This window comes from Plecotus auritus (genome assembly GCF_963455305.1).
Source record: "Plecotus auritus genome assembly, chromosome: 9".
Taxonomy (NCBI): Eukaryota; Metazoa; Chordata; class Mammalia; order Chiroptera; family Vespertilionidae; genus Plecotus; species Plecotus auritus.
Genome location: NC_137783.1, coordinates 109261776 through 109288704, shown reverse-complemented (window position 1 = coordinate 109288704; position 26929 = coordinate 109261776). Strand labels below are relative to the sequence as shown.

Here is a 26929-nt window from a genome sequence, read left to right as displayed (position 1 = left end):
CTGCAGACGCAGCACGGGCAGGCGGTGCTGCGGGTGTGAGTCCTGTACCAGGATGTGAGGGAGCTTCTGAGAGCAGGCCCTGAGTCATGCTCACAGCTGTGTCCCCAGAACGCAGCCCAGGGCCTGCCTCCGAGGGGTGCTCCGTAAATGGACAAATAAATAAAAATGTGAATGAGCGTTAATAACAGTGGCTAACACTTACACAGTACTTACTTTGTGCCAAGCACTATTCTAAGCACTTCACAGAGATTATTAACTCATTTAATCCTCAGAAAAACGTTCAGGTTTCCATAATAAAAGATAAAGATTCCCATAATAAAAACTTCATTATTACCTTTTTATAGATGGGGAAACTGAAACAAAGAAGGGTTAAATAACCTGTTCAAGACCATGCAGCTATGAACCCTGGTAGTCTTATTCTAAAACCCTTGGAGTGAACCAGCCTGCCAGGCTGCCACCCACTCGACACCTTGACCCTGTCACAGCTGGTCACTCCCACACCATCCTTTCCCCAGTAGCCTCATGCCAACACCCATATCTCATCTCCAATATCCCTTTCTAACAGATGTTGCTTTTTCTTAATTAGCAAATTTTAAAAATAATTGATTGGGGTGAAATCCACCTGACATAACATTTACCATTTTAAAGTGAATAATTAGTGGCATTTAGTACGTTCACAGTGCTGTGCAAAACTACCACCTCATTCTAGTTCCAAAACATTTCTATCATCTACAGTAAAATCCCGAATCCTTGAGTGGCTTCTTCCCTCATCCTCCCTTTCCCCCAGTTCCTGGAGACCACCAATGTTGGTTTTCTGTGTCAATGGATGTACCTATCCTGGACATTTCATACAAATGGAATCATACAATATGTGGCCTTTGTGGCTGGCTTCTTTCACTTAGTACAATGTTTTCGAGGTTCATTGGTGTAGCATGGATCAGTATCTCATTCTTTTTGATGACTGAATATTATTCCATGGCATGGATCCAACCACTGATGGATTTTTGGGCCATCTGTTTCCACTTTTTGGCAACTGTGAATAGTCACTGTTGCCTTTTTAAAAAATATTTTTTTATTGCTTTCAGAGAGGAAGGGAGAGGGAGAGAGAGATAGAAACATCAATGATGAGAGAGAATCATTGATTGGCTGCCTCCTGCAAGCCCCACACTGGGGATTGAATCTGTAACCCGGGCAGGAATCGAACTGTGACCTCCTGGTTCATAGGTCAACGCTCAACCAATGAGCCACAGCAGCCAGGCAGCTACACTGTTGCCTTTTGATCATCACCACGACCCTGTGAGTGAGGACTGTTATTCTGTCTTGTTTCCCAGAAGGCAGCACTGAGGTTCATTTGTGTAGAGATGGTGACTTGGACTGAAGCCCACCGCCTCCTGGACTAGAGAGTCCTTCCCTCTGTTCTTGTCTCCAACCAGCCAGCCACTCATCCCCGAGTCACATCTTTCCTGGGCATCAGTGACTGTTACATGCCAGGCTCTGGGCCAGGTGCTGGGGACACAGAGTGAATGGCTCAGGCTGAGCCACAATCTCCACCATGGCCTGAAGCCACAGGGATGGGCTCCAGGATCTAAGCACGTCATATCCAAAATGAGTACAGAGGCAGGAGTGCCCTGCTCCTTTTCCTCTCTGGGTCTCAGCTTTCTTCCCTGCAAAGAGGGAAGATGGCCCCAGCAGAAGGCTCCAGAGGTCTGCACAGACTGTACAGTGGAGCAGGAATTGCTAGAATCGAAGGGCCTTCAGGAAACACGGAACTCTCAACCCTGGAGGGGAGAGAGCACATGGGATCAGGACAGCCAGTGAGGGTTCCCCCTGCCAGTCGTTTCCCCTCTCAGACATAAAGGCACTAGGAAAAACCCCTTGCCAGGAATTTCCACTATGCCTTCCTGCTGTGTAATCTGGAGCCAAACCTTTTCTGAGCCTTCTCTGCCCAAAGGCAGGGGCTCAAGGATTGAGAATTCCAGATTCCAGGTTGGGAGGAATGGGCTGGCCTTAGAGGGAGGGCCCTTCCTGTTGAAGACTACTCCCCAGCCATCTCTTTGCGTAGGATGGTGTGACTATGACACTAGCGACCCATAGAGGCCACCCCCTTCCTAGGCATCCAAGAATCTGCCTTCTGCCACACATTAGCCTGTTTCTGGGACCATCCTAAGGGAGTATCTGGCAAAGAATCTCAGCTGCCACTGCCTCCTCAGCCCCCTTCACACATGACAGGGCCCAACAAATATGTGATGAATAAATAAATGCATGAACAAACTGTGGTAGGCAGTTAGACAGACATGAACAGAGTGAGGACAATGGGCCAGGTACAGAAGGTCACCAGGGTGGAAAGCCCAGATGCCTAGCAAAGGACAATTGCAGGGTGGGACCTTGCCCCCAGGGTGACCTTTCCTCCCCTAGCATATCACTGGTCACACAGTCTTTTTTGTTTTTGTTTTGTTTTTTTAAATATATTTTTACTAGAGGCCCAGTGCACGAAATTCATGCACTCGGAGGCGGGGGGAGGGGGAGTCCCTCAGCCTGGCCTGTGCCCTCTCGCAGTCCAGGAGCCCTCGGGGGATGACATCCTTAGTGCTGCTGCGGAGGTGGGAGAGGCTCCTGCCACCACCGCTGTGCTCACCAGCTGTGAGCCCGGCTTCTGGCTGAGCAGCACTCCCCCTGTGGGAGTGCACTGACCACCAGGGGGCAGCTCATGCGTTGAGCGTCTGCCACCTGATGGTTAGTGTGTGTCATAGCGACTGGTTGTTCTGCTGTTCAGTCAATTTGCATATTAGCCTTTTATTATATAGGATTGATTTCAGAGAGGAAGGGAGAGGGAGAGAGAGATAGAAACATCAATGATGAGAGAGCGTCATTGATCAGCTGCCTTCTGCATGCCCCCCACTGGGGACAGAGCCCGCAACCCAGACATGTGCCCTTGACTGGAATCAAACCTGGGACCCTTCAGTCCACAGGCCAATGCTCTACCCACTGAGCAAAACCAGCCAGGGCATGGTCACACAGTTGGGAGCCCTTCATCTTTCTTCCCTAGAGATAACATTTAGGCCTCAGTTATATTTCAGCTCCAGGCCCAGAAAAGCAGGAAACCAGACCAGCGACCCCATGGCTGACCTCAGGACCAGCTGCATTGAATAATGACCCCCTGCCTTGGTGCTGACCAATCAATCAGTGGAGACCTGACCCTGAAAGGACACCCCTGGCAAGCTGCTGAATGTTCTATTGAGAATTTCCCCTGGGAGCTCCCCTAAAACCTCCACCCTTAAACCCTTAGGAGGGAAGACCTCCTAAGGGTTTTCCAAATAAATGTTCTCTTATAGTTTGAGTCTTGGCTCTGAATTTTTTCCTAGCCAGAACCCAAATACCGAGGTTGCTGAACCCAGGTCCAGTCTGACCCCACCAGTGGAACACCTGGTGCCCTGCCCACTGCCCACAGCAAAAACAATGAATGAATGAACAATCCCTCCGCGATTGGCCAATTTCTAGCTATCTTCTTTAGTCTGTTTTTCTACACAGCCACCATGTGAACCTTCAGTCCTGCATCCCCTGCAAGCTGTGTGGCCTGGAGCAAATTGTTTCATTTAGCTGATCCTTGATTTCCTCATCGGCAAACAGGACTACTTACGGGGCAATTAGGAAGATTCAAAGAGGACGCATATTCCAGCCCCTCAAGAGCTAAGGAGGAGTCCAGGAAAGGCATTTCTCTTTGGCCCTCCACACCATCCAACCCTCCCCAACCTTAACCCTCGAATCCCAGTCTGTTCCAAGGGCTGGAGGGCAGAGCCTCGCCCCTGGGCTGGCCCCTGGCTGGATATAACTGTTTATGCCAAGCCCAGCCTCCCAGGGACAAGTTATTTGCTCTGCTTGTAATTAATTGCAGAAGGCCGGGCTGGGTAATAAACTCTGCTGGGGAAACATAAACAGTTTGCACAGAGCTCCAAATCCATTGTGGGGCCGGTAGAGAGGGTCTGAGGAAAGGAATGTTCTCCCCAATCTCCTCCTTGCCAGAGGCAGGGAGGTCACTGAAGGTCGGAATTGGAAGGACACCTCAGAGACCATTGGGAAAATAGCAGCTGACGTGCCTGGGCGCCTACCTCGTTCCAGGCACAGCTGAGCACTTGACTGTTTGGGACCACTATTTTCCTCGTTTTAAAGAAGAAGACACTGGAGCTGAAAGAGGCAGGGTGACTTGCCTCAACTAGAAAGTGGCTGGGCTGGACGGGACACCAGGCCTGACTTCAGAGGAGGGAAAGGGTAGCCATTCATTCAACAAAAATGTACACATGCCTCCTGCGCCAGGCACTGGGACCTGGAAACACAGCTCCAGAGCCCTTGCATTCCAGCGGGGACAATGCTGACAAAATAATGACTCATTCGGGGGTGCCAAGAAAAAAGAAAACAGCCCCTTGTGCAGCAAGTCGCAAGTGGCCATTTGAGTTCTGCAGTGCAGAAACCACACAGTAGGCCTCAGCAGGAGCACATAGTAGGTGCACTGTGAGTTTCTGTCTTTTCGTTGGGCCAGTGCAATTTCTCACCAACCAATTCAAAGTGTTTCAAAGGTACTGTGCCAGAGCTGGGGGCATAATGATGGAAGAACACGACATAACCCCTGCCCCCCGGGAGCCCACAGTCCAAATGTGGGTAAAGGGTGAAGTGCAAGACAGGTTGATGAGGGTCATGGGACAGAAAAAAAGGACAATCAATATTTATTGAGCAACTTTTTGTGCCAGGCACTGTGCTAAGCCCTGCATTATCTCCTTTAAGCCTTATTATAACCCTGGGGTAGAGAGAGAATGCTATCATCCCCATTCCAAAGATGAGAAAACTGAGTTTCAGAGAGATTACATAACTGTCTCATGTTCACAGGCATAACAAGTAATGGGAGTGGGATTTGAAATTTGGCCTGACACCAAAGCCCATTTCTTTCCTCGTACCCCCACTCCAGTCTCCTCCCTCCTCACCATGAAGGGGGCACTTAGGTTGGGAGGGACAGGAGGCAACCACCACTCAGTAACCCTTCCTGACACTGCAGGGGGAAGCAGAAAAGGTCAGCTCAGTTACCACCCACCCTCCCCACCCCATCCCCCACTCCATCCACCTCTGGACTTTACTGACAGGTCAGGCGCCTCACTCACCCCCAACGCCCAACCCCAACCCAGGAGCAGGAAGGTCAGTCCAGACTTCCATCCTGCCCTTCTCCCACAAAAGGGCCTGCCCCTTCCCAGGGAGCTGAAGTTCACAGCTTATAAACACTTTTACCCTCTTAGCACATCTTACCACCACCACCCACCCCCAGCTGGATCCCCAGCAGCCAGCATCAGGCACCGCACAGGTGAATCCACAGGTGAACCGGCCCCATCCCGGTGGAAGGGGTGGGCTCCCCTGAGCCGTCTCCATTGAGCTTCCACCATTTACTGAGCTCCCACGACAAGCCTGGGGCTATACCAGGCAGTTTTATCTCTGGTACGTTGTCTAAACCTTCCCACAGCTCTTTTGGGTGGGTATTATGTCCACTTAGCAGATGAGTAAGATGGAGGGCAGAGAGGCCTTTTTCGGTGGGGCTCTTATTTGCACAGCAAGCAGGAGCTGTGAGCTGGGCCTGACCCAGAACTGGCTCAGCAGGGAGGGCGCCAACCGATGACTAGGTCCACTCGGTGGGATGAGACCTCTCTGAGGACATGCAGCAACGTGGCACCAATGTCCTGGCACAAAGCACCACCCAGCCAGAGCAGGCACAGCTCTAGGCTTGAATGGGCCTGAAGCTCATAGAGTTTGGAAGCCCTCTTTTTTTTAAAAAAAACTGCTTTAAAAAAATCTTCCCTTTGCACATTTCACAAAACCCCTGGGCATGCAGACACGTTGCTGGGCCTTGGAAAGGGCCCTGGAGCGTGAAGGGCCTGAAGCTGCAGCCGAGCCAGCCTCATGGTGAACCCGCCTCTGGGCTGGAGGAAGGGCCCAGAGGCGATCTGAGCACAACCCGCCTTCACAAAGGCCCTGCCTCCAGCCCAACAGACAGACGAGGCTCCTGAGGACATTCCTTCTTCTTGTCCTAGAGGTTCAGAAAATGTGTATGGAAGGAAAAAAGGGAGGGGAGGGGCTATATGCCTTATGGAATCATCTCCAGGCTAGGCATCCCCAACCCCTAATGGAAAATATAGACATTTCTCTTCCCACCGTTTCAGCTGTTCTCTTTCAGCACCAAGGCCAGGAAGGAAGTGAAAAGAGATAGAGCGCTTCTCCTTTGGGTCAGCAGCTCAGGGCTACTTCCTCCAGGGAATCTTCTCTGACTCACTTCCCCACCCAATTCTGGCCCCCACTTATCTGAGGCCCCTATCAGTTGCTGGGGTCCAAGAGGTATCAAACAGACATCTGCCCTCTGGCACAGGAAACTGGCATGTTAACAGCCAGCTCCAATACCACGGACCATCACGAAAGCCTGCAAGGCGGTGAAGGAGCATGGAGGAGGGGTGCCGGCAGGGCACGAGGAGTCGAGGGAAGGCGTCATGCCCAAGCACACAGCAGGTGCCCAGTACAACATGTTCAACTGAACGGTGTTGACATAACGTGCAACCTTAAAATGTAAGGGAGGTTTCATCAGTCGGAGAGGAAGGCATTCCAGACAGAGAGACTGGCTCAAACAAAGGCACAGAAGTGTGGAAAGTACAGAGACTGTGGAGGAACATCCAAAAAGTCAGTGTAGCCAGAGGGTTGGCTGTGTGGTTGGAAGAGTTGGGAAAGGAGTGTGGGAAGGAGTTTGGCACAGACCATGAAGGGCCCCCAGGGCCACCTGAAGAATGTGGACTGTCCTATAGGAAATGGGGAGCAACCAATCGGGTTTTAAGCTGGGGAAGAACAGGGTCAGATGTGAATTTCAGAACAAGAGGAGGATTTGGAGGGTTTAGACTGAGCAGAGGGACAGCAGCCAGAATACGACTGCGATAGTCCAGGCCACAAGTGGGGCTTGGACTGAGCTGGTAGCAGTGGAATGGAGAGAAGAAAAACACTTTAGCGATGGGGACATGTATCCATCACATCGGGATGGGTACCCCAAGGGTTAGGATTAGGATTTCTCTTCTGCACAGAGCTCCCTGCGCACACACCCCTCCCCCAGCTCTACACTCCACAGGAAGCTGAGGCTGGGGAGCCAGGTCAGTCCGTATTCAGGGTCAGGGCTCAGTCTGGGACTGGGTCATGGTTCTGTGTTTGAAAGTTCTTCCTATTAAAAACTTTTACTTTTTTTTTTTTTCCTTTTGCAAAATCGACTTTGCAAAATGGTGAACATCAGAGTAGCTGGGTTGTTTCAAGTACCCATACTGAGTCGCTGTTGCTGAAGTCAGCACTCTAAATAATATGAGAAATGAATATATGCATATTAACCACTTGGTTATGCCACGTGATCATCTTTGTCATTTTTTGGATATTAAAAAAAACTATTGCAAAAAAATTATTCTTACTGAATTTTAAAATGCTTCCAGATTTCTTCCACTGCCCTGGGGCTAAATAGACCCATAATAAAATCAGCCTACTAATGTGCTGGGCGCTTTTATTAGCACAGACAGAACAGAGAAAGCATGGAAATTTATGCCCAGAGGCTGAAAAACTCACCACAGACACAAAGCTACTAATAGAGGGGAAGGGGAGGGGGAGGGGGGCGCAGTGGAGAGAACGCCATCTATGCTTATCTGCACCGCCCTGGGCAGAGACAGCACATTGTCCCCACAGCCCCAAAGCCTAGAGATGTTTCTCATACTCATGGTTTCCCAATTATTTCATGTCATTTCTCACCTGGGAACAGTCATCAGACCTCTGCAGGGTCTCTCGAGCCAGTGAGAAGCCTTTGCTCCCCCTGCCCTCCACCAGGAGACTTGGACGGACCCAGGTTTCCAATGATGAGTTTGCTGAGCCCAGTGTCTCTTCACAAACCTGCCCCAGTACCTCTGTCCAGGTCCAAACACTCACTGGATGCCATGTGGCAGAACTTTCACTTCCACCCTAGATGTTGTGGCCTCCAGAAGTCTGCAGATCCAGGATACTGCTTACTAACAGCAGATGAAGCAAGTGCCTGACGCTGCCTGACACATAGTAGGTGCTCAAGTATTTGATGAAGCAAGTCAGTCCTGGCTGAAAACATCGGTCACAAACCCCACCAAGACAAGTGTCTGCTCTGGCTCACCTCCAAAGCTGGCTCCCTTCTGTGGAGCTGCCTCTGACCCTTACCCACTGGACTTGCTCTGTCTGGTATAAACTGGTTCCCATTGCCCCACTTCTTAGAGTGTGCTGTGATGATCCAGTTCTTCTCCCCCAAAAGATATGAGCAGCCGAGGGCCAAGACTTGTCAGTTTCCTCTTCCTATCTCAGGTGTCCAACCCAGGGCCTGCAGGGTGGCAGATACTCAGAAGTATTTGTCCACGGGCACCTCCCTGGGAGGGCAGCCATGGCTGAATAGACAGGGTATAAGCCAACCATGAAACCCCTGGCCTGTAGGGTGGGGTGCGGGTGTTCTTTGTTATGATGTTCCCTGCCACCCCAGGACCCAGGAGGGCCAAACCCCACCCTATGAGAAAGGGCATCGTCTTAAGTGGAGACAGGAGCACACTGCTCCTTAAATCAGCTTCCCACTAAAAGGGAGGCATGCCACTGGGGTGGGCCAGGCGGCTTCAGGGACAGGCCTGGCACTCAACAAACACTCAGAAATATTTGTGAGCTTGAATGGAACAAACTGAAAAATGATGGCTATTTGTTCCTCTGGTTTCAGAGAAGCGCCCCTCTGGGGGCACTCTGCAGGCAAATGATCTCAGGACTCTGCCTGTTTCCTCTACTGAGGCTTCTCCCTTCTGCGGCCCTGCTCCCAGGAGTATGGGAACTGGGGCAGTGCGTGGAGACAACCCCAGTGGCCTGCACCAAGGTAGCGCACACAGCTTTCCTCCCGAAATGGTATGGGCAGCACCTACCACCACCCCAAGCAAGGGGATGGTCACAGGGACCTCTCAGGCCCAGGAATTCTGAGCAGAGCTGCACCTCCTCTGTGGCCCCTCTGGGGAGAAATGAAAGAAGGAAGCTGGGAGTCGTGCTGAGTTATGTAACCAGCTTCCTCAGAGCCAGAGGCCCTGGCTGTCACAGCCCAGAGCTTTGGGGAGAGGGTGGGGGAGGGGAAGGTGGCTTTCTTCCCTGCCTTTGCCTCTCCTCCTGACCTCGGCAGACCTGGGCAGACCTCAGACCTGGGCAGGCAGGCGCACCAGCTCCAAGGAGGCACCTCCCGCTAGGGGCTGGGAATCAGGAAGGGTTGTTGTCTGAATGTGTGAAACAGGGGTCTGCTGGTTTCCCTGGCAGAAAACCAGGATCTGGGCTCCTCACTGGCACCTGGGGGCAGGAGCTAAGGGAGAGAGGCCTCGGGCCCTCCACAAAGCCCACCCATGCTCCTAGCTTCCTGCACCCCAAGTTCTCCCCACTTCCTCCTAGAGAATCAGCCATGGGTGAGGGGCTGAAAGGGCGGTGACCCAGGCTGCCCCAGCACCACTCTGCTCCACCCCTCCCACCCTGGGCAATCTCACTTCCCTTTCCTGCCAGTCACGTGAGCGGCTCCTCTGGCCCAGATCACCCCCCCCCCACCCCGCCCCCACACACCCAGCTGTGTGCACAGTCCAGGACAGGCTGGAGAGAGGGGGCAGAGACAGAAAAGCTGAGATCCACTCCAGGTCTTGAATACTAACAATGACTTTTGATCAAGTCTTTACCCTCTCTGCTCCCAGTCACCACTGAACTGACGCCCAGACACTTTATTTTATTTTTTTTTTTAAATATATTTTATTGATTTTTTACAGAGAGGAAGGAAGAGGGATAGATAGTCAGAAACATCGATGAGAGAGAAACATCGATCAGTTGCCTCTTGCACACCTCCTACTGGGGATGTGCCCGCAACCAAGTTACATGCCCTTGACCGGAATCGAACCTGGGACCCTTCAGTCCGCAGGCCGACGCTCTATCCACAGAGCCGAACCGGTTTTGGCACGCCCAGACACTTTAATACCTTCACCCAAGGTCTTGGAAGTAGCGAGCAATATTGCTGGACAGCAAAGCCAAGTCTGTCTGACTAAAATCCATACTCCAGACCTCCTGGCTCTAACTTCAGGGAGCCCCATCCCCACACACCTGGGGGTGCTACTTGGGAAATTACTAGACTGATGGAAAAGCCACTGCAGGCTTAAATGGTCGCTCACTGAGAACACTAATTTGCTAGGACAATCATGAGGACAGGGCAGGGAGGGATAAGGGTATGACAGAGGCCGAGGGCTTCCCTGCTGCAACCACAGTCTTGCCTTCTGATGAACCTACAGCAGCTCAATTTCAGGTTGGATCAGACCAGTATACAGTCTGCTCCTTCCAGAGGACAGGGATGCTGAAGGCCACGCTAGAGCACAGCCTGCTGTTAACGCCCTCTCCCCTTCTAGCTCTAGAATCAAGAAGGAAAGTTCTGCCCGTCCGGCGTAGCTCAATGGTTGAGTGTCGACCTATGAACCAGAAGGTTATGATTTGATTCCCTGCCAGGGCACATGACCGAGTTGTGGGCTCGATCCCCAGTGTGGGGCGTGCAGGAGGCAGCCAATCAACAACTCTCTCTCTCATAATTGATGTTTCTATTTCTCTCTCTCTCTCCCTCTCCCTCCCTCTCTGAAATCAATAAAAATATATTGTGTTAAAAAAAAAAAAAAAAGGAAAGTTCTTAGAGACCTTCTGGGCCAATGTCTCCCCTACTTCCAGATTGATACATGGAGAAACTGAGGCCCAAAGGAGAAAAGCATCTCTTCCATGGTATCACAGGGATAGTGGAGAAATGGGGTCCTGTCTCCCAGGTCAGAACCCCTATCCCTGAGTCATGTCACTTTGGTGATGTCTCTATACGGGACCTTCTCTCAGCTGCCCATTTATCTCTCTCCTTGCTCCCCTACCCCCTTCCTGATTCCCTTCCAGCTATGCACAGCAGGACCAGTGTCTGAACCCCCCTTGCATAGCTTCCCTCTCATTTCTCACATCTGTTCTGAGCCTCACCGTCCCCCACCCCCTTTCCCTCCACTCCTCTGGCCAAGGAGCAATTCTTGGGTGGTTTAATTAGCTGATTATGATCTCAGCCTGCTGGATGCAGTGCCCAGAACTCTGTCCCCAGTAATTAGGTGGGTTCTGGGTACTTGCCCAGTGGAAGCCGATGGGAATTCTGTGCTCTCCAGCTGCATAAAGAGCTCCTTGATCAACAGTGGGTCATCGGAAGCCATGGTCCCCTCCTCATGCCAGGTCAAACCACACTGGATAGGCTGTAGCCAGATCCAGATGTCTATCCTAACGAGGAACTACCCATTCTCCCGTACCACTGCCCAGACCCAGAAAAGGCTCAGTAATGTCTGAGGATGGGGATGGTGTGGTGAATTTAGCCCACCCTCTGAGGACCAGGAAGTATGGCTCCATGGATAGGGCACTTATTTAGGAAATAGAATTTGGACAAGCAGAGGGAAGTGAGGATGGCATTCCAGGTGGGAGGGGGGAGCAGCAGGAACAAAGGCACTGAGGCTAGAATGAGCCAGCAATCCCCTTTCCAGGTAGCTCTGGCTTTCAGCAAACACCTTCTCCTGGCAAGGTAAAGCCCTTCATCTAGTGACCACCACCCTTTGGGTCACAAAGAATAACCTAATGCCTGTGGCTCCAGGCCACCTTTAGACATTTCAGAGTCATTGATGATGTCCCATTGTTTTCACCAACAATATTACCGCCCCCCCACACACACTATATCTTTTCCCAGGGAAATACCTACATTCAGCCTCCTTCATTCGCTAAACAAATATTTATGGAGCTCAGTGCCATGCCAGGTCTGCACAGGTGCTGGGGACATCAGACCCAGGCGAGGTGCCCTTGGCCTCACCGAGAGGACATCCACAAGTGTGCAAATAACCAAGACCCACAAAGAGAGGGTGGGCCAGTGCCAGAAAGAGGTGGGGGGGGCACAAAATGTGATTTAACTCATTTAATCCTCTCAGCAACCTACTGTGCAGGCACTATTACAACCCCATTTTACAGACCAGGGAGCTGCAGCAGAGAAAGAGTTAAGTAATCGGGGCAGGTCAGCCAGTTGGTAAGTGGCAGGGCTGGCATTTGAAACCAGGAAATCTGGTTTTTGCTAGAGCCTACCCAGTATTCTAATCAGCCTCTAATCTATGCTAATCAGATCACAGAGGAGCCTGTGGACACCCAGAGGAGGGTGTCCATGAGGAGCAAACAGCCTGGGCAGAGAGAATGCAGGTGCTTTGAGAGGTGGGAGGCTGCTGAGGTGAGGACTTGGAGACAGCACAACCCATATCACCCAGGCCCAGCAACCTGGCAGTCTCAGCCCACTGGTCTGTGACAGAAGCCTGAGCTGCCCAATCCCCCACTCCTGGTCCTCCAGAAGAAAGGTCACCCCAAAACACACTAACAGAACACAGGAAAGGGGCAGCTCAGCCAGGAGGGCGTTATGCATGCTGGCTGATTTGATTTCCATAGGGACACCAAGACCCAGAGAAGATAAATGCCGTGCCCAATGTCACACAGCAATGAGTAAGCATTAGGGCATAACTCTGGGACCTTCCTGAGATGTGCATCCCAGCTGTCCACTCCCTACCCTCTCCCATTGTCCTCTGCCAAAACACACGGATGCCCACGGATTGCACAGGCTAGGGGGATGGGGAGGGAGCTGCAAAAAGAAGCAGTATACCCCTTCTCTCTCTGAGCACACCTAGAGGCTAAGGGCCAGAATGGGAGGGGCCTCTTGCCTCATCCAGTTTCTGGGCCTCTGGGTGCACCCAGAGAGAGAAGCTACACCCTGCATGGCCACTGAACAGCTCAGACCTTGAGTGCAGAGTCCTGCCTCCTGCTGGCCTGACATCAGTCACAGCACCCGGCCTTGCTCCACACTCTTGAGACCGACAGACAGATCCCTCTCCAGGTACAGCGGGCCCCACTGGACTGGCTGTGTTCTCAGCCAGGCCCAGCGCAGACTTAGGCCAAGGGAAAGCTGCTCGGTAGCTGTGATGACTTCAGTCATATAGAACTCCAGGGACCTATCTGGTCCAGTCCCTGGGCCTTGGCCTCCTGGGGGCCTTGTCTGGCACCAGGTCTCCTGGGATGGAACAAGCAGTTCCTCTAAAGTGGGACTAAAGGCCAGCCCCAGGAAGGAGGAGGCCTGTCTCCAGAGAGATGACCCTGCCAGAGCTCCTTGGGGGATGCGGAGGGGGGTGGGGACAACAGAGTCCTTTGTTCCCCTCTCAAAGGCAGCCATCCTGTCCTGCCCCACCCCCCTGTTCTACATACCCTACTAGGACACAAGCCACCCCTGGGGCAGGATCTCTCTGGCACATAGGAGGAAGGGAGGATGCCTGGGAACCATCAGGGATAATGCCTGAGCTAATCCCAAGGATTGTGCTGGAGACATGCCCCACCCTCAGGAGCCCCCATTCTGATGGAGGAGACATGGCTCCCACCTGCAGAAGTCTGCCTCATGGGGGAGAAAAAGGCTTCACTCGCAGCCCAATTCTTTTCTTTTTTTTTAATCACTTTCCTTTTTTAAAAAATATATTTTATTGGTTTTCTACAGAGAGGAAGGGAGAGGGATAGAGAGCTAGAAACATCGATGAGAGAGAAACATCAATCAGCTGCCTCCTGCACACCCCCAACTGGGTACGTGCCCGCAACCAAGGTACATGACCTTGACGGGAATTGAACCTGGGACCCTTGAGTCCACAGGCCGACGCTCTATCCACTGAGCCAGACCGGTTAGGGCAAGAACCCAATTCTAATAGGAGTGGTACATCCCCTCCCCTCCCAGACTTCCCAATCTGATGGAGGAGACCCCCAGCATCCAGTCTAATATGAAAAACATGGCTTCCATCCTTAGGATTCCCCAATGGGAAAGACCTAATTTCAGCAATTAGGGACTCCCTAGGCTGATAGCAGAGGCAAGGAGGGAGGAAGGAGTGCAGTCCAGTCAATAAATCCCTGCTAGACATCTCCTATGGCCCAGACCCAGATGTGAATAATGACCAGCAAACAGGAAACAAATAATACTGAACCACAAGGAGCTCCCCCAGTGGAGAACAGAGCCACCTGGGTATAAATAAATGAGTGAGAAAGAGCCTTGAAATCCACCACCCCAGCACCCAAAGCCCTCCAGCCAGGGCTACCATCTCCATCAGCAGCCTCAACCCTCACACTCGAGTACCTGCACCTTGGCATAGGCCCTTCGTCTATCTAAAATACCTAAGCCTTCCTCATGCCCCAGGACCCGGTTCAGAGGGCACCTCCTCCAAGAAGCCTTCCCCAAGACTCCTAGATACCGTTCTTTCAGGAGTCAGCACAGACGTGCCTCCCCTGTGACCAGCTCACACTCCCAAAATGTCCCTCCCAGTCCTCAGCTGAGCCTCACACCCCAGGTCCCCAAACACTTCTGGGCACTCCCCACCATCCAGCACCTCACCCTTCCTCCAAAATGCTCAGCCCAGCTCCAGGCACGAACAACAGGGTCTTCCCCCTCTCCTCTGCACCTGGCTTTGTCCTCGCCATTCCGCCCAGACCCCCTCACCAAGTCCACAGTAAGTGCCTTCTGGCTAAATCCAAGGGGTCTTTCCCCACCTCCTCCTCTGTTGGTCCTTCCCTATTTCTTTGGTTCCCAGGACACAGCCTGCCCTGTGTCCTCCCTCCTCTCTCCACCTTCAGCCATGGCCATCGGTGCTCTCCAAGGCCCCAGCTGTCCCTAACTATCCTCTCTTCATAAGCCACACCTTCTCCCTGTACCATGATACCACCCTCCCCAAGTCAACTACCTCTCTAAACAGAAGACTTTCAAATTCCCATCTCCCACTTCCATCCCTCCCCTCCCCCAACCCCAGGTCCTGACCCTTCTATGTCGAATAAGTATTCCTACATCTTCCTCAACTTGCAGTCTGGCTCCTTGCCAAGCTGCTGCCCCTCTTTCTCCCTCTCCGCCCCCCTCTCCCCCCACGCAGGCCTCGTTAGATGGTCAATATGGTCATGCTGGCAGCAGTTCCAGGAAGCCACCCAGGGCATGCTGACCCCAGCCTGGTGTTCTTCCATTGTCACAGCGCTGAGGTGTGGCCAGCCCACGACTCAGGACCACTGAACCCATGCTTCAGTCTTGGGCAAGGAGGCCCACACTTGGAAGGAAGACAGCCATGGAGAAGTCTGAAGCCCAGAGGCCGGCCTAGAACCGGGGATCATAGACGTTGTGTCAGGCTCAACACTTCTGTTCCCAGCAGCCCCACAAGTGACCCCAGCCAAAGCCACAGGATTTCCCCATGTTCTAGCCAAGAAGGGTCACACAGAGCTTAACCGCCAAGAGAGACAACAGCCAAGGCAGACAATGGCCAAGGCTCACAGACACTGGTGATTATGCGTCCCCATCATACCCACCCTCCTCCCCCATCAAAAAAGAAATGTTCATAAACATCTGTAGGAAAGGAAAATCCATTCCATCCCACTGCTTCTCAGGAAGTCCCTCCTATTGCCTAATTCTGATCCTTCGTGTTGCCAACTGAGTTAGTAGGAACAGCAAGAACCAGAAGGGAGGCACAGCTTGAGGATGGGGTCACCAGGGAGGTGGGGGAGGCCAATTGTGAGCCAGACAAGCCCCCTCCCTCTGAGTGAGAGCATAGAGCAGCAGAGGGACTTCGTGGGCAGACAGGCCTGGGTTCAGAAGCTTGTTGGGTAAATGGCAGTGGACAAATTACTTAATTTTTCCTGGTCTGTTTTCTCATCTGTGACATGGGAACAGCAGTCCCTACATTAATAGGATCGGATCGTTGGGAGAACCAAATGAGATCATACATGTAACTCCTGACACATACCAGACACCCAACCACTCAGCTAAATGGCTCCACCTCCTTATTCACGTTTCTCAGTTTCATCCTCTCCACAGACTTCCTTCAGAGCTCACCTTCTCTCAGGCTCCTCCTCCTCCACCTCCTCACAGGTCTCCTTGCTTCCAGGCCTGCTCTTCCCATTCACTCTCCTTGCCACGGCCAAAGGCCCCCCTCTGAAATGAAAATACGCTCCCATCTCGCCCCTCCTCACACTCTTCCCTGAGTCACTTTCCACTCAGGAGAAAAGCCTCGCTCCTTAGCCTGACATTCCAGGCTGTTGATGACTGGCCTGTGTTTACCTCTTAAGGCTCACCCAGCATCCCCTGCCCAACCCGCAGGCCACATGTTGCTTCACGCCTCCCAGCCTTTGCACATTCTGCACCCTCCGCCAGGAATGACGTCCTCAATCCCACCCACTTGGCCTACTCATCCTTCCAGATGAAACTCCCTGGCCCCAATGCCACCTCCTTCCCAGGAAAGCTTTCCTCACCATGTCGCCTGCCCGGACTGTTGGGGACTCCTCCTTAGCCTCTCACAGCACATGTCACCCTGCATTATAATCACCTACTCTGCTCAAAATCTTTTGGGGACAGAGTGGAGCCATTCATCCTGAACCCCCAGCCCTGGCATTCAGTCAACATTTGTTGAATGGATCTATGATTGCTCCCAGAGCACCTTGTTAGAGCAGTCAGCACACTACCTGCCTAAAATGAGTCCTATCCGGGTATCTGTTTTTCCCCCTTGACCCTAAAGTTCCTAAAGGGGAGTGGCAGTTTCTGACTAATTCCCATTGTCACTTTCATATGGGGGACGCAAATCCAGGCACAGGGATGGATGTGATGACTCCTAATCCTTAGAGTATTGGATATTTGCCATTTCCTCGTCTAAGTCCGAGATAAAGCAGAGTCCCACTGCTTATGGAACAAGGCAAGGTACAGCCCATTATTGATTTTTACCCTTCTCTTCCAGATTACTGGGGAAACCTGCCTGGAAGGAAGAGGGAGGCCAACTGGGGCTACAGGAAAGACTGACAGGGGAGCAGGGCTGTGGCTGGGTGGAGTGTAGCCAGGCAACACCGCCCACCCCGCCCAGTGAATTCAGTAAACACAAGAAGAGTCCTGAAAATTTTAAGAATTAATAGCTCCAATTGACAGATGAGAAAACTAAGGTCCTGAAAGGTGAAGACAATTGCCCATTGTCTCCAAGGTCCCCCAGTGAGTTGGATGCAGAGCAGGGGGAGTCAGGGAAAAGGTCCCGCCTCCAAGTATAGGGTCTCCAAGAGATGCCTGGCTGCTCCTGGTGTCTTCACCCTGCTGACAACCCATGACCGCAGGGGACCAAGTCACAGAGAGGCACGCTGAGGGCCTGAGTCACCCTGATGGTGAAGCAGCACAGGAAGAATGAAGGAGAGGCGGCTCCTGGCTTCCTGCAGGGAGAAAAGCCTCACCTCCATGGTCAGGGTGACATGATGTGGAAAAGAGAGTCACATCCTCCTGCTGAGGACAGAGACCTGGGTCACAGGGGATTAGCCATTAAGGTGCATGCAGACACCTCACAGTCTTCTGAAGCCTCCAGCACCAGCCTGGGCCTTCACACACAGAGCAGGGCACCCCCACCTCGCCTCACACCCAGGACCCTCCAGGGGCATGGCAGTGCCGGAGAGCCAGCCACAGAGAAACGGGACCAAGTGGGCTCCAGTCTAGGCCCTGCCTCTGACCCCTGCTTAAGCAAGACAGGTAACCTCTCTTGCTCTGGTTCCTCTTCAAGAAAACAGGAAGAGGAAAATTAACCCCCTTGAAGAGCTGTCAGGAGGATGGCTAGGAAGCAGTTTCTAAATCTTAGGAGCACCAGTTACCTCTGAGCCTCAATTTCTTCTTCTGGAAAATGTCCATGATCTCTGGGAGACCTCTCGCATGCTGTTGAGAGAGTGTGTCAGGTGGCTATGGGTGTGAAACTGCTTTGTCAGTGGTCCCAAAACATGATGACCACTACGGGTCATTGCTCCCTAGTCTATTAGCTCCTGCAGCACACATCTTTGATCCCCACACCATGCCTGGTACACAGCAAGGGCTCAATAAATAATTATTGGAAGCAAGGAGAGAGAGAGGGAGGGTGGAGAGAGGGAAGAGAAGAGGAAGGAGTGGGGCACAAGGATAGGAGAGAGGAAAGAAAAAATGCAAGAGGGGTTGCAGAAGAGGTAAGAGGAGGAGATAAGGGAGAAGCTTCTATCAGAACTTAAGAAAGTGGGCAGACGGAGGGGGCAGAACTAGGGTGCAAAGCTGAGCACCTGACCAGGGCTGTCCCCAGGGGCCACCCTGCCCCAGCTCTAGCCCCTTCCCCTTTTTTGTCCCAGTTTTCCACTTCAGAGGCATATCCTCTCCCTTTCTGAGTCCGGGCAGGCTCCTCAGATAGGAGCCCCTGTCCCACCTCCAGCTCCAAACAGATCCTGGCCAGCCAGCCAGATCTCAGGGAGGTCAGAGGGAAAGGAAATAGAGTGGATAGGATGTGGTTTTCCCAGGCTCCAGGGGGCCTCCCACTGTGTGATGTGTGTGTTTCCACTTCTCTCCATGTGGGGACTGGAGTGAGTGTCAGCAGCCCCAGGGTCTCTTAGCTTGTGACCATGGGGAGCCCGTCTGTGCGGGCAGTAGTCTGGTTGTGTCTGCTGGGGTCAGTGTTGGTGTGGTCTTGTGAACACCATGTTAGTGAGACAGGTGCCAGCATAAGCAGTCATGTCAGTAAGGGTGACAACCTGTGTATGCCAGTAAGAGTGTTTGTTACAGTGACCAAAAGTGACAGTGTATGTGTGTACAGTGTAGGCCAACATGTATGCCAGCAAAAAGGTATGTTAGAGTTGATGTGTGCTGGAGTGTGACAGTGTATGCCAACATAACTGTCAGCAAGAATGTGTTGACAAGTGGTACCACTGAGTGTGTGAGTGTCACTCTGTGTGATCAGTGTGTGGCAGTGAATGTCAGTGTGTGTGTGTGTGTGTGTGTGTGTGTGTGTGTGTGTGTGTGCCGCGCTACAGCAGAAGCATGCCCATGGATGAGTGTGTCCGTCTGTGTGTCCACATGAGCGTGTGTGCCATTGTGTGTCAGCCTGCCCCCCGGGTCTCTGTGTCTGCTGGCCAGTGCTGGGTATCGGCGAGAGCGAGTGTGTCTGAGGAGCCATGAGCCAGATGGGGCAGCCGGGTCCTCTGGTGTCCCCGCCCAGGGCCCTGCCAGCGACTACACGGGAAACCTCAGGGATAGAGAACTGAGTGCTGCTGAGCCAAAGATTGGGCTCCTAGCATGACCGCGATCGCAGAGCCAGGGCGCGGACTAGAACCCCTGCCCGTGTTCAGGCCCAGGTCAGCCCCATGCGCACCGGCCCGGCCGCCTCCCGCACTCACCGTGTCCCTTTGTCACCCATGGTCCGCGGCAGCTGCAGACAGGTCCACGGCGTACGCGCCCGGGCTGGAAAATCCCCGGCCGGCAGGAAGAGCGCGGGCCAGCCGGCTCCCGGTTCCCTGCTCCGCCTCCTCCGCCCTCCGGCCTCCGCCGCCGCCGCCGCCGCCGCCGCCGCCGCCCCCGCCCCCGCCCCCGCCCCCGCCCCTGCCGGGATCGCCGCCCGCCGAACCGCCCGCGGGGCTGCACAGCACCCAGGCCGCAGCCAGGGGCGTGGAGCAGTGCGGGAAGTGCGCGTGTGGGTCTGTGTGTGCGCGCGTGTCTGTGTGTGCGCGCGCCGCCCAGCCAGCCGCCAGGGTAGGGCAGCTGGAGGCGTCAGGGCCCGCAAGGCCTTTGGGGGTCCACACGGGTGCGTGTCCAGATGCGTGTGTGTGGTGTATTTGGTGTGTACGTGAGGGCGCACGCTGGTGTAGATATCCGTGCGCGTGTGTGCACGCGAGAGTGTGCTGGTGCGGGTCCGTGTGCACGCCGTGTGCGCGGGCCGATTAGGAGTGTATGTGTGCAGATGGAGCGGTGTGCACGCCTTTGTGCAGCTGTGCATGTGTGCAGGCGCGCTCCCCCTGCCCACACAGAGGGCAGCCTTTGTGTGTGCGGGAAGGTGAAAGCTGAGGGTCTGCCTACCCCAAGGCCGAGTTCCTGGCGGCGGCCCTGGTGGGGTAGGAATAGGGGTTTGAGGGGGACTCTGGGTGCCTGGCAAGGCGATCGACCTCTGCTCCACCCTCCCCTCAACCCAACTCCCCACCCTTCTGGAGAGATAACACCCAACAACCCAACAGAGACAGGAAGCAGGGGTGGAGGGGGCAGGAGAAGACAGCGACAAAGCTGGGGCACTGATGAGGGTGGGAGGGGGACCGGAGGGAGCAGGGGCAGCGGTAGTGGCTGCCTGAAAAGAGGAAGCCATGAGAAGAGGAGATAAGGAAGAGGGCATAGAGCTGGCCTGCTACGCCTGGGAGTCTGGCCTGGTGAGGTAGCATGATGCAAGGTACCCTAGCCCAGGCTGCTGTGGGTGACCCAGGACACCAGCTCTCTCAGAACCAGTCTCCAAACATGTAAAGTGGGAAACTAATACCAGTTTGCAGAATTGGTCATAGGTGTTTGCTGACCTCCCCTGAGTGCCTGACACACAATAGGTGCCAAGGAGATGTTAACCCACCCCTTGCATGCCTCATGAGATGTCCTTTGAAATCCTGGCTGAAACCCTGCTTTGTCTGAGGTTACTCCTGCTTTGCTGTCAGACGAGAGTGTGATGTCTTTCGCTGCTGGGATTTGGCTCATTGGCCCTGATAGGTCCCTAATATTGGCATATTAATGGGAGGAAATGAAGCTATCATTTACTCTGATGTGACTGTGGGTCTGTAAACATCTCCTGTAATTATGCTCAGAAACAGATACCTATGCTGGTTATATAGTCGGGTAAGGATATCCCAATGGAATTACCATAATTACGTCCAGATGGCAAGTGATTGGGGGTTTGAGGGACCGAGAGGCAGGCAGGGTGGTCCAGGGTCTGGACAATGTTCGGAGCTAGGAGAGTGTGGATTATGGTTTAGAACTCTCCTCCTGGCCTTGTTCTCTGGGCGTCACCCTCACTCCCACCGAGGAAGGAGAGGAAGCCACCTGCTGTTTCTACTAAGGGCAGAGATCTTGAGAGGAATATACCAGAGTCTTGTCTAATGAGAGGAGGCTCACTGTGTGAGCTAGAGAGGATCCTTGTAAGATGGAGAGGCCAGTTTCCCCACCTAGAAAACAGAAGTTCAACCAAACCACATGATCTCCATGCAGATACGCTCTGCCAGCACACAGCTCTTCCCAGCCCAGTTTGGCAAGCATGGCTCTAACCTTCTTGGGACGCTGAACAGACTGGTAGCCTGTGAGTCAACATGCAGGATTTCACGTACATCCCTGCTAGCCCATAAACTTCACTAGGGGGTGTACGGTGTGCCTGGCACTGCTCGATGCTCACCATTCTATGAGATAAATGTTCTTTCCCCCTTTTTATAAAAGAGCAAACCGACCCTCAGAGAAGCTAAGTAGTTTGCCGAAAGCCGTGGGTTCCTGTGGACCTTGGCCTCTGACTTTCCCTCTAAGGCCCTCCCCAAAGGTAAGCTAAAATGTGGTAGAGCCAGAACTTGGCCCTTGATTTACTCCTCATTCAATCACTGTTTGTTCAACATGCCACACATGGTTCTAGGTACTCACAAATAGTGATCAATAAGACAGAAGGAGCTCTCATTCCAGAGAGGGATGTAGGAGCGGGGAAGAGGAGTGAAGGGGGTATTTTTACTTTAACCTGTCAGGAATACAATCTGTTTGTATTCCTAGTGTAATTAAAGTCAATAAAAATGTAAAAGTAGTAATCTTGAGGAGACCTCTATAAATATAAACAATCTAATGTCAGGCAGCGATAAGTGTTATAAAGGACATAAAACGATGATTAAAGCATACTGGCGGCAAGTGTTCTTAGGAAAAAGCTCTTCAAGGAGATAACCTGTGGGCTGAGACCTGCAGATGAGGAGCCAGAGCTGTGTGGTGTGTGGGGAGAGCCAGAGGCAGAGGGAGCAGCAGGTACAGAAGCTGGGCCTTTCAGAAGCCCAGGACCAGGGTGCCTGGGTTTGGGTGATGGGAAGAAATGGTGAAGATCGTGCAGGGCCTGTGGCTGGAACTAAGGAGTTTGGGGAGCCAGTGGAGGACTTGGGAGATGAGTAACAGTGACTACATTTTTAAAGGTCACTCTAGCTGTTGGAAAGAGATATCTTGGAACAAGACAAGAACAGAAGCAGTGCACTCCATTATTGCAGCAGGCAAGAGAGAGTGGATATGGCTTGGACTAAGGTGGAGGCAGCAGAAATGAAAAGAAATAAACAGATTCATTTATATTTGGAGATAGAGCCAACAGCACCTGCTGAGGGACCAACTGTGGACAGGGGAGGATCCAGGCTTACTCTAAGGTACCAGGCAGGTCTGTTTGTTCCACCCTCATTGCAGGCCACCTCCCCCTGCATTTCTCCAAGGACACTGATGATTGCGAGGTTCAGAGGCTCTGTCTTTCCTGTCTCAACCCATTTGTAATACACCTGAAAACCAGAGTAATTTTTCTAAAAGGCAAGTAGATTCTACTACTGAGGAGATTCTACATCTTGTAGGAGATGGTTATCTTCAACCAAGTCCCAATTTGAGCCAGTCACATGCTTGAATATTTACCACTCACAATAATAATTCCTTACCGAAAATAGAGAGAAATAAAGTATTGTCCCTGCTTTATAGATGAGGAAAGAAAGGTTCTATGAGGGAACATGCCTAAGCCAAGGGCATAGCAAATAAAAGGTAGAGCTGCAGCTCAAACCCAGAGCTTCTGCTTAGCTGGTCAGGTAGCTGAATGTCAGATTGAAGTGTGCGTGGGTAGGTGGGTGGATGAGTTTTCAGCTCCCTGCTCAACAAAGGATGTGAGGCTGACTGGCGCATACCTTGGAGATGTTAAAGGTTAATAAACTAAGGAGCTTCCCTACCTCTACCCAAACCAGAAATCTGGGTGTGATCATTGACTCTTCCTTTAATCCCCTCAATCCTTATCAAGCCAGTCCTGGGCATCTATCTCCTACGTGTTCCCCTACCGAGGGGATCATGTTAAGGATTTGATCTTTATCCAAAGATCAGTAAAGAAGCTTTAAAAGATTGTTTTTTATATTTTTATTGATTTCAGAAAGAGGAAGGGAGAAGAGAGAGATAGAAACATCAATGATGAGAATCATTTATTGGCTACTTCCTGCATAGCCCCTACTGGGGATCGAGCCCGCAACCCAGGCATGTGTCCTTGACTGGAGTCGAACCTTGGGACTCTCTAGTCCATAGGCCGATGCTCTGTCCATTGAGCCAAACCAGTTAGGGTGAAGCTTTAAAAGATTTTAAGCAGAGCAGTGACACATTCAGACATGTGTTTTGCAAAGATGGCTCTGGCTGTCGTGTGAAGAATGAATTGGGCATGGGCCAGAGGGGATGCAGACCAATTAGGAGGCAGTATGCGCTGTTTAGGGGAGGATTGGTAACTGCATTCCAGGGAGAGGACATTCAACAGCTGCAAAGCCAGGGAGGAAGAAAAGGGCAAGATATTTTGGGGGAATTCAGATGGATCTGTGGCCAGAGGACAGAGAGGGAAAGGGAGGAGCTGAAAAGGAGGAGGGGCCATATCCTGAGGAAGCAGCTCACAGATGGGTCAGCTTCCAATATGTTTTACATCAATCTATCAAGATTTCTTGCCTCAGCTGGTTTGGCTCAGTGGATAGAGCGTCAGCCTGCAGACTGAAGGGTCCCGGGTTCGATTCCGGTCAAGGGCACATGCCCAGGTTGCAGGCTCGATCCCCAGTGGAGGCATGCAGGAGGCAGCCAATCAATGATTCTCATCATTGATGTTTCTATCTCTCTCTCCCTCTTCCTTCCTCTCTGAAATCAATAAAAATATATATATATTATAAAAAAAGATTTCTTCAGGATGGGATTACTGGTGTTTAACCATCACAATTCAAGTTTCTCATCTGTAATCAACAAAACCAATTCTGGCTGACTTTAATAGGCAAAGAACTTATTGGCAGGATATCCAGGTAGCTGCTACTGATGAATCAAGAACACCGCAACTCAGACCCCTCTATTGCCAGCACTAAGCCTACTCCTAGAAACTGCATGTGGCCACTGCACCAGAAAGAATTCTTTGCTGGGTCTCATCTTTGAGTCAAAGTCCCCCATGCATTTGATTGGCTGTACCTAGTCATGTGCCCTTGCCTTAGGTCATGTGACCCTGTCCTTGTTGCAAGGACCCAGAAATTGTGTAGTTGGCATTTGTGATTTCCATACTTGGAGGCAGGCTTGAACTTACTCCAAGAATCATAGGGTGAAGGATTCCCCAAACATAAGAAGAGAGTTTAGAGGCTGAGTAGCTAAAAAAATATAAATATCCATTTTACTGTGAAATGCAGCCAAGTGAGCTACAGTAAGAACTCGGAGCCAGGAGATGATAGGAAAGGACAAATACCCTTGTTAACAGAAAGGCCTTTGTCAGGTTGTCTTAGTATTGTTAGCTTTCTAAAACAAAACAAAACAAAACACAGAGACAATGGTTCTGATTCTAGTTATGGTAAAGTATCTTGTATCAGAAACCCTCCTGCAGATAACAATTCAAACTTTAACAATACAAAATATAACAACAAGGATTTGAAGGCACTGAAGAGCAAGCAAAAACAGTCAAAACTGGGTGGAATTTCACTCCTGAAAGATGGGGATCACACTGGGTGAAATCTAATTTTATATGCATTTCCCCAGGGGGACCTCCCCATTCTGGGCAGTTTAGAGAAGCTAGAATTTAAACAGAAACCTTAAGGGAGCAGAAGGCTGCTTGAGGTATTAGAGGAAGGAATTTGGGGTTGCTAGAATGGCTAGAAATTTAAGGAGAGGATCCTGGAAATGGGGGAGCCACAGCAGGGTTAAGACTCTAAATCTGCGTGTAGACTGATCTCAAGTCCTTGATTGACTCCTAACTGTACATACATGGCGATGGCTCTCAGTGGAAAGTAGTAGCTAGAAAGCTGAAAGAACTGAGCAGAGATTTTAGATGTTTCCCACAATGGGGGAGATAAGTTCGAGTCTCCCCAAGTTATTGCAATTTGGAAAACACCTCAGGCTTTCCACTGAACCCTCAGAAGTACTATGCCTTAACAATAAAGACAATGTCCCAAAACTAGGGTTTAGGCCCAAGATTAAAGGCAAAATAAAATAGATCCATTAGCTCAGCCCCAGTGGTTCAGTGGTTGAGTGTCAACCCAGTCAGGGTACATGCCCAGGTTGTGGGCTCGGTCCCCAGTGAGGGGCATGCAGGAGGCAGCCAATCAATGTTTCTTTCTCACTGATGTTTTTATCTGTCTCTCCCTCTCCCTTCCTCTCTGAAATTAATAAAAATATATATTTTTAAAAATAGATCCAATAGCCAACAATTGGAAACAATCTAAATGTCTACCAATATGGGTAGACCAAATGCAGTATATCCATACAAAGGAATACTATTCAGCAATTAAAATAAATAAAATATGAATATGTGCTATGACATGGATAATCTTCAAAAACATGCTTTGTGAAAAAAGCTAGATACAAAGGACCATTGTTGTATAATTTCATTGATATGAAATGCCCAGAAAAGGCAAATATATAGAGATAGAAAGTAGATTAATAGCTTCCTGGGGCAATGGGGATTGACAGTAAATGGCAGAGGGACCTTACTAGGGTGAAGGAAATGCTATAAAAACTTGATACATTTACTAAAAAGAATCATTAAATTGTTAACTTGAAATTATTAATTATGTGACATACTTATATATAAAAAGTGCCTCAATAAGATTATATTTTTTAAAATAAGTGATAAAATTAACAGAAATTATTTAAACATTAAGCCATGAACTGTAACAATTTTTTCTCAGATCATCCCCAAAAGGTCAGTTAATTAAGAGGAAGAGATAAATTCCAAATAAAAATGATGAATGTTTTCTTAGTTTACTGACAATTTATTTATTTATTTTAAAAATATATATATACTTTATTGATTTTTTACAGAGAGGAAGGGAGATGGATAGAGAGTTAGAAACCTCAATGAGAGAGAAACATCGATCAGCTGCCTCCTGCACACCCCCATTGGGGATGTGCCCACAATCAAGGTACATGCCCTTGACCAGAATCGAACCTGGGACCCTTCAGTTCGTAGGCTGACGCTCTATCCACTGAGCCAAACTGGTTAGGGCAGTTTACTGACAATTTAATTAATGAATAGGAGTTATTCATTTCCTACTAATAAATAGGAGGGATTCAACAAATGAATACTTTTAATAATCAAACTAACACATTGAAAAAATTGTTTAATGTTTTCCAGATTTGACATAAAATATTGACATTGAAAAAGATAACATAGCCCTGGCCTGTTTGGCTCAGTGTATAGAGTGTCAGCCTGTGGACTGAAGGGTCCCAGGTTCGATTCCAGTTAAGGGCATATGCCTGGGTTGTGAGCTAGATCCTCAGTAGGGGGCATGCAGGTGGCAGCCGATCAATGATTCTCTCTCACCATTGATGTTTCTATCTTTCTCTACCTATTCCTTCCTCTCTGAAATCAATAAAATAAAAATTTTAAAAAGAATAAAAGATAACATAAAACTGATAACAGGGCACTACAGGGAGGTTCTCAATGACAAACAAGTTAAAGAATAAAAACACATTTAAGATTGGTTACCATATACAAAAAATAATGATAAGAAGGACTTAAAGTTCATACATGAAAAAAACACATTAGTTTTGTACCACATTTGACAACAACCTTAAAATTTTGTGACATTACTAATAATAGTTAAGCTAAAAGAAACTTTTCTAAATCATAAAAAAATAAAATAAATGAAATGGATCTGCCTTATTAAAGAATACAATTGAGCTTCCACAGTTCAGGATGATCAGCCACTAATTTAACTGCCTACGAGAACAAAAGTCAACACTCTCCATAGGAAGATGACAAAATCTAGAGTCTCCACAGCATATCACCTAAAATGTTCAGTA

General features: G+C 50.6%; 1 protein-coding gene across 3 annotated transcripts in view; it reads right to left on the bottom strand.

The window, feature by feature from the left end:
- ARRB1 (arrestin beta 1) overlaps positions 1-19444 on the bottom strand; it is a gene marked incomplete at its 5' end in the record, with an annotated part of 68019 nt that extends 48575 nt beyond the window's left edge. For 2 of the 3 annotated variants that reach the window (XM_080687702.1, XM_080687701.1), the window contains one exon: positions 19300-19444. In XM_080687702.1, the coding sequence (XP_080543828.1) occupies positions 19300-19319 (20 nt within the window). Of the gene's footprint in view, positions 1-15982; positions 16105-19299 lie in introns of those variants that run through there. The other variant, XM_080687699.1, reaches the window with a different exon arrangement.
- Between the last annotated feature and the right edge of the window lie 7485 nt (positions 19445-26929).